Here is a 16,397-nt window from a genome sequence, read left to right as displayed (position 1 = left end):
ATTATATTATAGAAATGCAAGAATTGTGCAAGAAATATGCTTATGATCTTGCTAAAGTGGATGGTCGGGAGAAATTCTTGCCGTCAACTAACTGCATTGCAAGCAAATGGTGGTGGTATAGTTTTAAAAGTAGGTACAACTTGTGCCTTCGTATGCCAGAAAATCTTTCGGCCTACAGATCTTCCATGGCTAATGAATTTATGATCAAAGATTTCTTTTTGAAACTGAATGATGTTCTTACGAAACTCAATATAAAAAACAAACCGAATTTAATTTGGAATTGCGATGAGACTGGATTATCATATGTAGTGAAACCTTCCAAAGTTTTTACCGGCATTGGTAAAAAGTATGTTTATAAAAGATCCTACGCTGAAAGAGGTCAAACTCAAACTATCTTAGCATGCATTTGTGCTGATGGAACATGGATTCCTCCTATAGTAATCTTTAAAGGTGTTAGATGGAATGATACACTTAAAAATGATGCCCTTCCCAACGCATTAATAAAATTATCTCCTGAAGGATGGATCAATTCTAAATGGTTTTTGGAATGGTTAAATTTTTTTATCACTACGATACCGCCTGAACGTCCTGTAGTATTGTTGATGGACTCTCATTCTGCCCACATTGGAGCTGAAGTTTTGAAAATAGCGAAAGATAATCAAGTTTACCCATTTAATTTCCCAGCTCATTGCACTTATCTATTGCAACCACTTGACGTGGGACTATTCAAGCCACTTAAGACTTACTGGCCCGATAGCATGAATCGTTATATGAGCAATAACCCTACGGATGTTTCAAATCGTAGCAACTTCCATTCCATTTTGGATCCAGCTTACATAAGCACCTTTACAAAGAAAAACATTGAGAATGCTTTTAAAAAAACAGAGATATGTCCTTTAAACGGAGATGTTATTCCAAAAGAAGCATTACGGCCTTCATCTTTAACTGACATAGCTCCTGCTTCTCCAGTTTCAACTGACGCAGCACCTGAAACTTCTATTTTAAATCCTAAAGCCACAGTCGATCATATTTTGAAAACACCAACAGCTTCAAAACGTCCAGAGAGGTCAAGAAAAAGGGACTCAAGTGCGAAACGCTTAACACCGACAAATGAAAACACTTCAGTAACAGAAAATCTTCAGCAACAGGCCTCGACTTCACACAAATCTGTCCAAAAAGCAAAAAAAAGTAAAATAGATGATTGGGAGTGTGGCTTATGTGGAGTCCTGTATTCAACTGATGTTAAGAAAACAAATGGAGCCAATGGTTTCAGTGCTCATCTTGTTTGACACCATACCACGAGATTTGAATATCTATCGAAGATACTGTCGCCGATGAAAAACTTTATTATAGATGTGATCGTTGTATGGAATAAAATTTTTAAATATCTGATTAAATATACAATTTCCATATCACCAAATTTTCTAACCACTATCACCAATATACCTTACCGTGTCACCAACTTACCTAACATAAGTTTGTATGTCAATTTGACATTTACTATCATTATTAATCATTTTTTTTTAAATTAACTCTTCTAAACATTTACTTCAAATAATAAGTAGGTAACGTAATAAAGCAAAACTTATTTCTTGCTTAGTTTTCGAATTCCTATATTATTAGTATTTTTCATTTTTATCACCAATATACCTTACCCTACTCAGAAACCATATTTATCTCTTCTTATTGTGCTATGCTCGATCGTGCGTTGGCTATAAAATTAGCTATAGGTACTAGTCTTGTTAACGGCAGCTCATAAAAGGAATGCAGATGACCTGTTAAAGAGATTCCCTCAATTTTCTAAGCCATGACGTTCTTCTTCGGCCTAGCCCTCTGCTTCCATCTATCTTGCCTTGTATTAATAAATACAATATTGTTACACTCCCTAAAAATAACTTTATTCAAACACCAACTTATTTACAATATTTTAACAGAATGACAACTATACATTTTATAAACTCAATTATTACGACTTTTAAACCTGTCAACAACATTATGTTTATATATTATATTTTCCCACGTTCCAGACTTCACTAGATTTAAGAATTTTTCGATGATATCTCGAAAATTCTAGACTTCTCATTCCTTTTCCGTCAAGGGACTTTTTTTATATGAAATCAATATCACGTGACTGTCTTAACAATATATTATATCTTTTTGGGCGACTTATAGCGTGACCAAAATATTCTAGTTCGCGATTTTTAATTGTTCTAAGTCATTGTAACAAATAAATATCAAACAGGAAGCGACCATAGACTAATCAGAGCAAAAATTGTTCCGGATCTGAAACTAGAAAGAATAAAACTAATCACAAAACCAGCAGTAACCGGTATAAATATTAACAATCTAAAAGAAAACTCAGATCACTACCAAAGGACAATTGATGAAAGATTACATGACTAAATCGACGGCTCTCAATTAATGGAAATCATCCTTGATAGTGCCAAAGAAATCGGAGGCCGGCAGCAACAATATGAACATAGTAAACTGTCTGGGAAAACCAAAATATTGCTAAAACAAAGAAGGTCAATGAAAGTAAGTAGCAACAAAAAGAGAATACAATGCGCAGAACTTTGTAAGACAATAAGGAAAAGTATTGAGGAAGACATAAGAAAATACAATGAAAGACTGGTAGAAAATGTAATCGAAAACAGGAAAAACTATAAGAAAACAAGAGAAGCACTAAGCAATGCTAAAACAAAGAATGTTAATGAAAGTAAGTAGCAACAAAAAGAGAATACAATGCGCAGAACTTTGTAAGACAATAAGGAAAAGTATTGAGGAAGACATAAGAAAATACAATGAAAGACTGGTAGAAAATGTAATCGAAAACAGGAAAAACTATAAGAAAACAAGAGAAGCACTAAGCAATGCTAAAACAAAGAATGTTAATGAAAGTAAGTAGCAACAAAAAGAGAATACAATGCGCAGAACTTTGTAAGACAATAAGGAAAAGTATTGAGGAAGACATAAGAAAATACAATGAAAGACTGGTAGAAAATGTAATCGAAAACAGGAAAAACTATAAGAAAACAAGAGAAGCACTAAGCAATGCTAAAACAAAGAATGTTAATGAAAGTAAGTAGCAACAAAAAGAGGATACAATGCGCAGAACTTTGTAAGACAATAAGGAAAAGTATTGAGGAAGACATAAGAAAATACAATGAAAGACTGGTAGAAAATGTAATCGAAAACAGGAAAAACTATAACAAAACAAGAGAAGCATTAATGATTGGGAAGAAGCAAGAGATACATACATACATGAAATAATACAACTCGTGACTAAATTCTACAGAAAACTAAACAAAGCCCCTGAAATACTTGAAGAAATAATCAGTAACCAAAAAGATGTGTCTAACTCTGCTTAGACTCATAATCCAAGGAAAAATCTCGGGAAAGAGAAATGTGGGACGTAGGAGGATTTCCTGGTTACGATTTTAAGGGAGTGGTATGGGTGCAGTTCAATACAGTTGTTCAGAGCTGCAGCCAACAAAGTAAAGATTGCTGTGATGCCTCCGACAGGAGACGGTACTGCAAGAAGAAGAAAAAGATATATCAGGAGTCCTTCTGAAAGAAGTAGATTCGAAAATTACAAAAATAAAAAGTGGTAAAGCAGCTGGAATATATGGTATAACATTGGAACTGCTTAAATCCGCTGGCAAAAAAACCTGGAAAATCTTAACAGGCATATTTACGAACTGCTTAAGATCAAGATGCATACCAGAACACTCGAATATAACAAACATAATTATTCTTTAGAAAGGTAGCAAATAAGATATAAAAAACTAAAGACCTATAAATCTACTACTAATCATAGACTTATAAGATATTCACAAAGATCATTAACAACAGATTAACAAATATATTGGATGCTGCATTTAAAAGTGGATTCAGTGCCCTGAATCATATCCATACGCTACGAGAACTAATAAGTAGAGCTAAAGAATATGAAATACCGCTAGCATTAACCTTCATACTGCATTAACCTTCAAGGTATTGACAAACCCTACATAGAGAGTTTAGCAAATATATACAGACAAGCAAAAGCTAAGGTAAACATTTATGAAAACACTCCAGAATTTCCCACTGTCAGAGGTGTCTGAAAAGGCGACTCAATATCACCAAAGCTCTTCACTGCAACTCTAGAAAATGTATGTAGCAAAATGAACTGGCAGAACAAAGGCCTATCAATTGATGGAGAATACCTCAGCCATCTAAGATTAGCAGACGACATCGTTCTGACTGCTAATAATCCTGCAGAACTACAAGAACTTGTAAGCGACCTTAATGCAGCTAGCAGGAAGTTGGCCTAAAAGTGAACTTGACAAAAACAAAAACCATGTACAACGAGCTAGTGGATTCCAAGATGTTATAATAAACAACACTGCACTTGAGATAGTGAACGAGAATGTATGAACCTGGGATAAATAATACATAAATCTGGCTCCTTACTCCCAGAGATCAGCAGAAGAATGAAACTGGCTTTGGTATCTTTTGGTAGAAATGAAGTTATATTCAAATCGAAGATGCCAATCCACCTGAAGAAAAAAGCATTCGATCAGTGTATACTACCAATCATGACATGACACGCTAGAGAAATCGTAAAAACAATATATAGTTCTTTACTTACAAGAGGACTTACTGCTAATACTGCTGCCAGTGAAATATCTGATTTAACGAAAATACCTCTAACCACAGTGAAAAGAATTACATCAAATCCCATTAAGTCAAGAAGGAAGCGTAAGGATGACGGTTCTGCCAAATGTATTGACGAAAGTGATAAGGACTTAATAAGACGAAAAATTTACACAATGTACGAAGAGCAACGGATACCTACATTAGATGCTTTAAAACAACGGCTTACTAATTATGATACACAAATAAACTGTAGCCGCATTAGTCTTTGGAGGATTTTGTCTAAAATGGGCTTCAGATATCGTACAATTGACAAAAGGCAAGTGCTTATGGAGTCCCTTCGTTTACAAAAGTGGCGTACTGAATATATAACTTCCATAAGAAAGTACCGTACAGAAGATCGACCAATAAGTTATCTCGGCGAGACATGGTTTGACACTCATGAATCACCATCCAAAGGATGGTCCGATTCTTCCAACAGGTGTCAAATAAAAGCTTCATCAAACAAAGGGAAAAGAATAACAATTTTACATGCAGGATCAGAAAATGGTTGGGTCCCAAATGCCTTATGGCTTTCTGCAAAGAACATTAAAGACTCCTGCGTGGACTACCATGAGGATACAACGGCAGAGCTTTTTGAGCAATGGTTTAAGAATTGTCTTATACCTAACCTTCCTCAAAATAGTGTGATAGTAATGGACAATGCAAGTTACCACAGTCGTCAATTACATAAGTCTCCAAGTGCAAATAACACGAAAATTGAAATTCAAAACTACCTGTTAGAAAACGATATATATTTTGAAGAAAGTTATTTAAAAAATGAACTGTTAGAAGTGTTAAAATCATTTTCTATTAAAAAAGTATATGTTTGTGACGCATTGGCCGAGGACATGGGACATACAGTGTTACGGCTTCCGCCCTACTATTGTTGATTTAATCCCATAGAGCAGTGGTCGCCAACCTCTTCAATGTGTTGAGCTACTTTGTTAATTTTGGAATAAACAGCGAGCTACCCACACGGAAGCCACGTAACGCAACGTAAATGAAATAACCTACAGTTAATCTATCATTATATGTATTTATTTTACTGTTTAACTGGTAATACATAATACATAGGTACTAATAACAAAATAACTAATATTACTAGTACGTACTTGTTCATAGCTACATTCCTACCTATCAAACGAAGGTATTTGAAAAATAAACACAAACTTTTATCCAGCCACAACGGCATGTCACGTATGATTTAAAAATAGTTAATAATAACAACAAAAAAGTAACGCACTATCATAAACATAAACATTGAAAAATAAAAAAGCACGTTCAATGAGAAGGCTGACACTCAGACTCATCGATAATTTTTTTAATGTTTGCAGTATAATTTGATGCAGCCATTCAAATACAATTATCCAAATGTTCATCTGTAAGTCGATTGCGATATTTGTTCTTAATAAACTTCATATTGGAAAAAGAAGATTCACACAAATAGGTTGAACTGAATAATACTTTCACTTTCAAGGCAACACGGCATAGAACTGAATATTTGTCTTTACTTACAATAGTCCAGATACATTCCGTACTTGAGACTAACGATTTTAAGGCTAAATCATTTTAAAACTCAATGACTTCCATTTCTGTTGCAGCGATGTCTTCGCCAAAGGTTCTGCATAACACAAGCTGCAAACTGCTGGATATCAATTTCCATAAAGGGTGAAACAACAAACTGCGCTACTAAAGCCATTTCATTGAAATCCTTAAAACGATTTTTGAAGTTACTCTTCAGGGTAGAAATTATTTCTACATGATATTTGTTGTCATAGGGTTCTAATGGATTTTGAGATATTTTTTCTGAAAGAATAGGAAAATGCTTGGAATCGCTGTTAATTAGGTTTTGTTCCCAAAACTTTGATAAATGCTTTTATATCAGAAATCATTTCCGCTAATTCTTTGTCTCTCCCCTGAAGCTGCAAATTAAGTTCGTTTCATTTCTCTGTAATGTCCACGAGAAAACCAAAATCTCTAAGCCAGATTGAATTTTCTAGTTCCGGAGTCCGTTCATCGCTTTGTTTGAAAAATTGAACTATGCCAGATATGACATCATTAAAACGTTTCAGCACCCGTCCTCTACTTAACCATCGGACTTCAGAGTGAAGGAGTAGGTCCCCGTATTGACAGTCAACTTCATCGGCCAAGGTTCTGAATAATCTTCTTTGTAACGCTTGAGCTCTAATCTTGTTCACCATTTTTACCACCAGTTTCATAACGTTGTTCAGTTTCAGGAAATTTCCACATAATGCTTGCTGATGGATAATGCAGTGGTAACAGAGAAATTGCGGAAAAGTTTCATCTTTACGATATAACGCCACCAGACCTTTATCACAACCCATCATAGCTGGAGCGCCATCGGTTGTCAAGCCTACCATTTTCGATATTGGAATTTTTTCGGAAGAAATAATATTTTTTAAATCAGAAAACAACTCCTGTCCAGTAGTGTGTCCTTTCAGTGGAATGAACTTCAAAAGATCTTCTTTAATCGTAAAATCACTAGAAACCATCCTGACGAACACGGCCATCTGGGCAGTGTCAACGACATCTGTTGATTCATCCAGTTGAAGTGAAAAATAAACACAGTTATCTAAGTCAGTTCTTAACTGTAAAAAAATATCATTGCTCATTACTTCTACACGTCTCACCACTGTATTAACAGAAAGTTGCATAGATTTTATAGCTGAAACTATCTCGTCTTTATTTCTAAAGTTGGCAAATAACGAATCAGCAGCTTCTAAAAACGCCTGTTTTATCATTTCCCCGTCTTCACAAGGTTTCTTTTTTTGTGCAATTATCTGGGACACACGGTACGATGCTTCAGTTGCAGCCTTATTTTTGTCGACTGTTCTTAAAAATATTGATTGTTGTCCAATTAACTGTTTTTTTAACTGTTTTAGTTTCTCCTTTCTGGCGGCAGAATGTAGTGGGAATGATTTTTCAAAATTAGAATGTACAGTTTTATGATGTCTCTCAATATTTCCTTTTTTAGCAACGGAGACCGAAGTATTACATAACAAACACACATTTTTATCTTTAACTTCTGTAAAAAAGTATTGTTCTTCCCATTCGGAATGAAAGTGGTATGTCTTTACCTTCTTACAACTGCTTGCCATAACATTATTTTTGTTGTTCTATGCTAACCCAACCGCTGGACGTTGGTTACGCGTTCAGTTTTAAACTAAGCGCAATGTCGCCGCGCCGTGCGTATTTATCCCGTTCAAAGCAATCCAGATCGTTCTCGAACACTAACGCGCTGGTCCGGCTGGTCGGTTCTATAAATAGCCGATTCTAGCTTGACGGCGTCAGGGGCATATCGCTCACCGCAACGTTGCCGCTGTTTATGTTTAATATTATGACAATTAGATTTTTTTGTGGAATTTTCGGAAGCTTCTCTGATTTTTGCAGTTTCTATTTTTTAAATTAAAATCGTTGTGAGAGCTACCAGAATTGCCTCCGCGAGCTACCAGTAGCTCGCGATCGACAGGTTGGCGACCACTGCCATAGAGCATATGTGGCACCAACTAAAGTCAAATGTTGGGTCACAAAATGTTTCTCCTACTTTAAGTGGTAGTGTAGTCGAATTAATAAGGAAATGTGTTGATGATATCTCCCCAGAAAGTTGGAAAAATTCAGTACGCCATGTAATGAACGTAGAAAATTCATATGTTACTTTGAATCACATAATTAAACCAATTGTTATTAATCTTGAAGAGGATAGCGACAGCGAAACAGAATTAGGTATTTAGGAATTCATAAATATATTTTGGTTATTTTGGGTATTTTTTTTTGTTAATATTAACTTGTATATATTTTTCTATATATTTTTTTCAATTCATCTATTTTTTGTACATTAAGTATGTATTCGTTTGTATGTATATACTGTAAATAGAACTATTATTACTGTACATTTTTAACGATATCCGATTAGGAAGAGCAAAAACTTTTAAACACGCCAGTTTTTTGCTGACAGTCCTAAGCCTGTAAAAAGTGTGAAGGAAAGTACCTTTCTGAGTTTATCTCCTTTAGATCCATATACTACAATTATTCACGTAGAACAAAAAAACTACTTTCTTCATGTTAAAAATTGTTCAATTATCAAGTATATTCACTTGAACAACCTGAAAATACCATATGAAATAATTTAATAAATTTTTATAATCGTGTATTACACAGCTACCAATGAAATATATTAAATAACAAACTTTCTGAAGTGCGACTCTGTATACTTCGATAGTTTATTGAGAGACTCTTGTATACACAATAGGATCAACTCAGGTAACCATTAAGCACTCAACCATTTTTCGTGAAACAAACTATACCTGTTGCATTTGAAAAAATGGACGATTTCATTACATTAGTGTACATCACCCTGTATAATAATCCTTAAATAATTAAAATTAGAAATAGACTTGTTTCAGGCATCTTTGAAAGTATGTAGGTAGGTATACTTTAAAAAATAATGAATTTTATTACATACTTTCGGGACACATGAAATCATTGATATTATTTTATTCTTGTTGTATATCAATAAGATTTTATAATCTTCAAAATCTACTGCTTTTGTTTTGTCATTAAGTCCTACAGTTGGCTAAAAAACAGCTAAAATTTGTAAAATAAATACTTGTTTATTAAAACGATTTAAAAAGATTAAACACTTTAATATGGTCGATTACAAATATCTGTAATACTAAAACAAACCGTAAATTTCTCTTTATACTTAAAATAAACAATGAAATGATTATATAACTTCTGTATGATGTAAATAAAAGATTCTCTTCTGAATCATAAAAATTACCCATACCCACTGCATCCGTCGCATTTGACTGGATTGGTCAATAGGTTATTTGCTCTCTCTGACTCCTTTCCGAATCACTGACGAGATGCTGAAAGATCTGGTCCATGCTCCGCCTCTTTTCAGTTAAACGATGGCGGCGATCCAACGAGAGGAGGTCTAAATCTGAATGCACAAGAAAATTCTCTTTCGATGAGTATATTAGGCTTTTTTGTAGTAGATATATTTTATAACCAAAGTTTTTCGCGATGTAAAGGAATGCACTGTTTGTTATTTTTATTAATAAACCATCTGGTGCAAATTTTAATATTTTTTGATACGTTTAAATGTATTTTAGACATGTTTCGGAAGAGTGAAATATAGCTAGTGATTTCAACGTAGACCTTAAGCTTGACTTGATCAATAAATTTTAATTTAGCTCTAATAAATTCTTATGATACATTTTTGCAATACCATACAATTTGGGTTAACAAAGCTATCATCAAATAAAAAAACATGCATTGATAAAGAACTGGCCAATATGCAAGACTAGATTTCCTCAGTGGTCTCATTAATTAGTATTTCAGATCAGACGGCACAATTACATAACTTTAAAAATTGATATAGGTAATACATAGGTTGCAGTTAGTGAAGAAAATAAATTTCTTAACAAGTTTTTATCTAGGGAAATGCGTAAAACCTAACATATAGTCTAATAGTTTTGTTTTTGTATCATAACATTTTATTGGTAGTTCACAGCACATCCATAACTTATATCAATCATCTTTGTTCCTCAAATTATCGAAACTAACAAACATTTTTACTTTCAAAAGTATAATAGCTACAAAATATTGTCATAATTCGCAAATGAAACGCCTAAGTAGTTCTTCTTTTGAAACATCAGCACAAGAAGCGTGAGTCCGATGTAAGCAACCAGGCTTAGATCTTAAATAAAGGCCGTTACAGTAAATACAAATACAGTCCTCGTCCATCCATCATCGTGAGAATTATAAGGAAAGTCTTCTTCATCATTTTTTTCTAATAATTTTTTGGCGACTTTGCGTTTTTTCTTTGTTGAAAGAGCTTTGGGGAAAAATCATTTTTAGATTTTATTTCCAACATATTACTAGTACAGGTCAACACCAACGAGCTCTGTCAAACTTTTGGTTTACATTTCGCTTGGGCCACTAATAAAACATCCTTTTGGCACCGAAGAAAGAAGCTTAATAGGAACAGCAAGAACAGAAGACAATGGACGTTCATTGGGAGCAGCAGCAAATTCTAGAGCGGAGTTTGTTGTTGGAACCTGAGATAAATTTTCAGCTTGTTGGTCAGAAGAAAGAGGTAATGCAGCAGCCACAGCGACCTGAGACGTATTTGGCACAGGAACTGTCTGTTCGAGCGGTATGCTTGTGGTTTCAGCGGGCTCGTACATATAATCCGGAAATATATCAGGGTTCAGAGGCTAGATGCCAATGCTTTTAAATCGGTAATATGTTAACAACACGTTCTGGATGTGCCTTCAGCCATTTAGAAATGGTTATAGGTTAAGGTGAGTACCGTTATTTTGCATATTCTAAAATTTCAATGCCTTTATGCCTTGCATGTCCATCAACAATTACAATTACTTCGTTGATTGTTGAGATACACCGTGCCAGGAGGAGATTTATCTATAAGTTCGTTTTTCATATTTTCTCTAGAAAATATCATCGGCGGGATGAAAGTTCCAACAGCATTAACACAACAAAAAACAGTGGTGTTTGAATTTATGAGCGAAATCGTTTTTCCTACATATAACACAAAAGCTATGGACAAACTAACTTACCTATGCCATTTTGTAATATATAAAAAAATGTATAAATATGAGCTCTTTTTCTAAAAATAAATTATTTCAGTGGCGAATCCAAGGGGAAGCGATGGAGGCGATCGATTCCCCTCTCAAACCAAGTGAATTATCTTTTTTAATTGTATATAAAGATTATAAAAACATCAAATTTTCAGTCAACTGTCAATTGGAGATAGGTCCGTCAGTTATTTAATTTGAAGATAAGTGTTTGAGGAATGAAACAAATGTTAAATAAATAGATACAATAATTGCAAAACACTTACCATTTAAACAAAAGCTTTGTCAATATAAAAAAACTATGTGTAACGAGTGAATACCTACTTGTCATCGGCCATGACACCATAGCTCATGGATGCGTTAAAAATTTGACAGATTATAAAGTGCCGTTAGGGCAGCGTGATGTAACTGTCAGTGTAATCAAATAAAAAGAATTGCTGAGGACTAGGGGAGAAAGGGACATGTCGGTAAAGGGGATTGATATTGATATGTCCCAAAATAGAACATATGGAGAAATGTAATTAGAGAAGCCGACTCTGCACAGGGATAAAGGCAAAAAGAATGATCGTACTTAACTAGAAGAAAAGATACCAGGTAGATATGTGGATAGTTATCGCCAGGATAAAAAAGAGTATCTATACTAAAAAACAAATGAGTGAATGTGATAGTAAAGGGTAAACTGTTTGGCAAATAGTAAACAAGGTAAATGGTAATATTGGCACAACAGTTTGTCAGGTACTTGGTAATGTAGAATGCTTAGCAAATGAAATCTTGAATTTTCTGAGAGCTTCAGTTTCAGATAATACTGGCGACTGAGAAATGGTGCGCAGATAAGCCAAAAGTGTAATTTTAATAAAAATAAAAAAGCTGAACCAAAGAGAAGATTTTAGTGAAGTAGAATAAACATTCTACTTGATGTTTTCATCATCTCATTGTCTTCTGTTCTTGCTGTCCCTATTAAGCTTCTTTCTGCGGTGCCAAAAGGATGTTTTATTAGTGGCCCAAAGGAAGCGTAAACCAAAAGTTCGACAGAGCTCGTTGGTGTTGACCTGTACTAGTAAAATGTTAGAAATAAAATTTAAAAATGATTTTTTCCCAAAGCTCTTTCAACAAAGAAAAAACGCAAAGTCGCCAAAAAATTATTAGAAGAAAATGATGAAGGAGAAGACTTTCCTTATAATTCTCACGACGATGAAGAGGACTGTACTTGTATTTACTGTAACGACCTTTATTTAAGATCTAAGCCTGGTTGCTTACATTGGGCTCACGCTTCTTGTGCTGATGTTTCAAAAGAAGAACTACTTAGGCGTTTCATTTGCCAATTATGACAATATTTTGTAGCTATTATACTTTTGAAAGTAAAAATGTTTGTTAGTTTCGATAATTTGAGGAACAAAGATGATTGATACAAGTTATGGATGTGCTGTGAACTACCAATAAAATGTTATGATACAAAAACAAGGTAGGCAGAAGGTCCCGGCGGAATATCAAATGAATTGATAAAAAACGGATCGGAAAAGTTATTCCGTATGATACATAAAATGTTTGAGAGAGCACTGAATGGAGAATACTTACCGGCAGAATGGACCCAAGCATATATGACATCAATATACAAAAAAGGAAATAGAAAAAACTGCGAAAACTATCGGGGAATCAGCATTATATCGTCTATAGGCAGACTGTATGGAAAGACCATAAAGGAAAAATTAGAAATATATATATACAAGATAAAATCGGAGAAGACCAGGCAGGTTTCACAGCGGGGAAAGCATGCTTAGATCACATTTACACGGTTGAACAACTAATAGAAAAAAGAATGGCCAAAAATAGTAGATCCGTCCATCTGGCTTTTGTTGATCTTAAGAAGGCATATGACTCAATACCTAGAAGCAAGCTATGGGAAGCAATGGAAGACATCGAAGTTCCACGAAGATTAATAAACGCGGTAAAAGCACTCTACAAGAATAACGAAGTAGCTATCAAAATGGGCAATAGAATATGCAGTCCATTTAAGACGACAAAGGGACTACTACAGGGTTACTCCACATCCCCCACCCTGTTCAAAATATTCCTGGAAAAAACCCTGAAACCATGGAAAAGAAAGTGAGAAGGAATAGTTATACCAGTAAGGAACGAATATCTATATACGCTAAGTTTTGCTGACGACCAAATAGTGATCGCACAAGACGAGGATGACCTCAGTTTTATGATGAGAAAACTGGAGCAGGAATATACAAAGAATGGGATGAAAATAAACCTAAAGAAAACTGAATACCTAACAACGGAGAATACAGAAATAAAACAGCTGGAAATAGACGAAGGTAAACAAATCAAAGGAACAGACAAGTATAAGTATTTAGGTTTCATAATATCAAACAAAGGAACAACGGAGGAAGATATAAAAAATAGACTAGGACAAACAAGAGGCTGCATACGAAAATTGAACCAGGTACTATGGGATAAGAACATCAGCACGAAAACAAAGAAAAAAATATATAATACCATGGATGGTATCATATAATAACAGAGATGGAATTCCTAAGGAGAAGCTGCAGAGTAACAAGAAGAGATAGAATAAATAACATGGAGATTAAGAGGAGAATGGGAATGAACTCCGACATAATAGACTACATCGAACAGAAGAGGTTAACCTGGTACGGACATGTCAAAAGAGCAGACCAAAATCGGTGGATAAATAGAATAACAGAGTGGAGCCCGATAGGAAGAAGAAAGAGAGGCAGATCCCGAAGATCTTTCAGAGATGAAGTGGACGAAGCAATGAGTAGAAGAAACCTACAGGAAGGGGACTGGCTAAACAGGAAAAATTGGAGAAAACGGTTGAGTGAAGGAATGCAGTGAAAACTGTGGAAATCCTTGTATATATAAGTATATACAAAAACAAAACTATTAGACTATATGTTAGGTTTTACGCATTTCCCCTAGATAAAAACTTATTAAGAAATTTATTTTCTTCACTAACTATAACCTATGTATTACCTGTATCAATTTTTAAAGTTATGTAATTGTGCCGTCTGATCTGAAATACTAATTAATGAGACCACTGAGATCAGTGCATGTTTTTTTATTTGATGATAGCCTTGTAGAATCAACATTCTACTTGATGTTTTCAATAACAGTTTTAATAAATGTTGTTACGATAAAAGTAATAAGATGCTTTTGCACACGATTACTGAGGATAATTGTACGCAGCGGGTGCAGTGGCGCACCCAGAGGGGGTTTTGGGGGTTAAAACCCCCCCAGGACCCTATTCCGACACTGTTACTCACACATTTTAACGACTCAAAATGGAGGTAACATCATAAAAATTTCGGTGACCAACCAAACCCCCCCCCCCCAGAGGCAAATTCTAGGTGCGCTACTGAGCGGGTGGGTAATTCTGCGCGGATTTACAAAACTGTATAATAAATAAAAAACAAGATAAAGGTTTGTAAATATTTATTTTTACTATGGTTCCATAAAAATGACATTTGTAATCCGTAGCATTGTCAGCTCCTGTACACTTTGCGTGGTTCGACATTGCACATACGTATAAAGTGTTTCCTACCAAAGTTCATTATCCTTACCCACGTCTCTATATATAAAAGAAATTTCGTTCGACGCTAATGTGCAAAGGTACCTATTATTTCACACTAAAGACGATATCGACCAATTCATTATTTTGACATACCTATATCCGATAAATCAGCATCCAATGTTGCTTCGCGTTGCTTCGTTGCTTCCCGTCTCAGTTTCTTTGTGTCTTTTATTATGCTTTTAATGGATGTGTCATCTTCAAACTTCAAAAACAACCCTTTTTTACCATTTTCTGGTTTACTAAATTTTCATTCCTCGATTTTCTCTTTCTCTCAGCTTCCCCTTATTTTTTTCGTATAGATTCCCTTTAAATGCAGTTTTCTACGATACACTTTTGGTGTTTCTGTATTAATTGGATTTGGTATATGAGTTATAGTGAGAAAAGAATTATATCTATAATCTGTAGATGTACTTGACTAAGGATTTTCGTAATTAACTGCACAATGCAATTGGAGTTAATGCTACACCTCAGTCAGCGTCAAATAAAGGGGCAGCAAACCGGACGACTGCCCGGGCAATCTAAAAAATTCATAATTTTTTAGATTTTATAAATTAAACTTTATCACTTTGCATGAGTCATTGATTGAATAATTGTAATATTATTAATTTATAAGATAACTATTTGTACAGTTAGAATTCCTAATAACTCAAAAAAACGATTAATAAACAAAAACAAAAATTTACTAATAAAAATAATGAAACCTAAATTTTTTATTGCTTTTATCACTCCAAATTGATGTAGACAAATATGCTTTTTAATCTCTAAAACGTTTATTTTTATTTTTGAAAGGATAAATTGTAATCAGTATCACGTATCACAACAATCTACAATCTATTTTATTGTAAATGTTATTTTGATTCGTGTCGTGGGAAGGAATTGTTCCAATTAATTAGTATAATAAAATTTTCCTAGTGCGATTTTCAAAAAAGTTAAAATATTAAATGTTTTTAAATAAATAAATTATTACGCAGTTATTTATAGTGTACTTTTGATTTTTTGCCCTTTTAGTATTTTTTTAACTTGCAGTAAACTTGTATATTTTTGTATGAAAGGGTGCCAAATTTTGTTTTGTCCGGGACGCTCAAAACACTAGAACCGGTCCTGAACTCAGTTATTGACAATTTAACAAAGATAAAACTGTAGTGTACGTCAGGATCATCTTTAACATTAAAGTTGTTTATTTTATTGGCAGGAGAAAAATCTTCTTATTTAAATTTATCTGGATCTATCGGTAAAATTCCCTGAGAGCGGCATCCAGACACTGCTTTTCTTTAGTAGCAATCTCCATAAATGCCTTGTTTAGAATTTTAGCCACGTCATTTTCTATTATTTTTTATTTATTTTATTATGCCCAGTATTCGATAAAGAGCGTTTTTTAAGTAGATAAATTTAAGGGAATCTGGAAGATTCACTTAAAAGTTAAGTAGTCACACCTATGGCTCACTAAATAAATAGTTTGCTTAAAACTTTATTTTATTACCTAATTAAAATAATATTTTGTATCA

The 16,397-nt window shown here is 34.1% G+C and overlaps 2 protein-coding genes across 2 annotated transcripts; one reads left to right on the top strand and one right to left on the bottom strand.

The window, feature by feature from the left end:
- Positions 1-14: 14 nt before the first annotated feature.
- On the top strand, positions 15-1,289 carry LOC140444678 (uncharacterized). The gene has a single exon (XM_072536441.1). The coding sequence runs from the start codon at positions 15-17 to the stop codon at positions 1,287-1,289; it is 1,275 nt and encodes a 424-aa protein (XP_072392542.1).
- Positions 1,290-6,617: 5,328 nt separating this feature from the next.
- LOC140444677 (general transcription factor II-I repeat domain-containing protein 2B-like) lies at positions 6,618-7,058 on the bottom strand. The gene has a single exon (XM_072536440.1). It carries the CDS (start codon positions 7,056-7,058, stop codon positions 6,618-6,620), a length of 441 nt encoding a protein of 146 aa, XP_072392541.1.
- Between the last annotated feature and the right edge of the window lie 9,339 nt (positions 7,059-16,397).

This window comes from Diabrotica undecimpunctata, chromosome 6, assembly GCF_040954645.1.
Source record: "Diabrotica undecimpunctata isolate CICGRU chromosome 6, icDiaUnde3, whole genome shotgun sequence".
In the NCBI taxonomy this organism is placed as follows: Eukaryota; Metazoa; Arthropoda; class Insecta; order Coleoptera; family Chrysomelidae; genus Diabrotica; species Diabrotica undecimpunctata.
This window is presented reverse-complemented; position numbering and strand designations above follow the sequence as displayed.

Bases quoted from the DNA above. Each gene is read 5' to 3' on its own strand.
- LOC140444678 (XM_072536441.1), top strand. From the start codon at position 15: ATGCAAGAATTGTGCAAGAAATATGCTTATGATCTTGCTAAAGTGGAT.
- LOC140444677 (XM_072536440.1), bottom strand. From the start codon at position 7,058: ATGGTAGGCTTGACAACCGATGGCGCTCCAGCTATGATGGGTTGTGAT.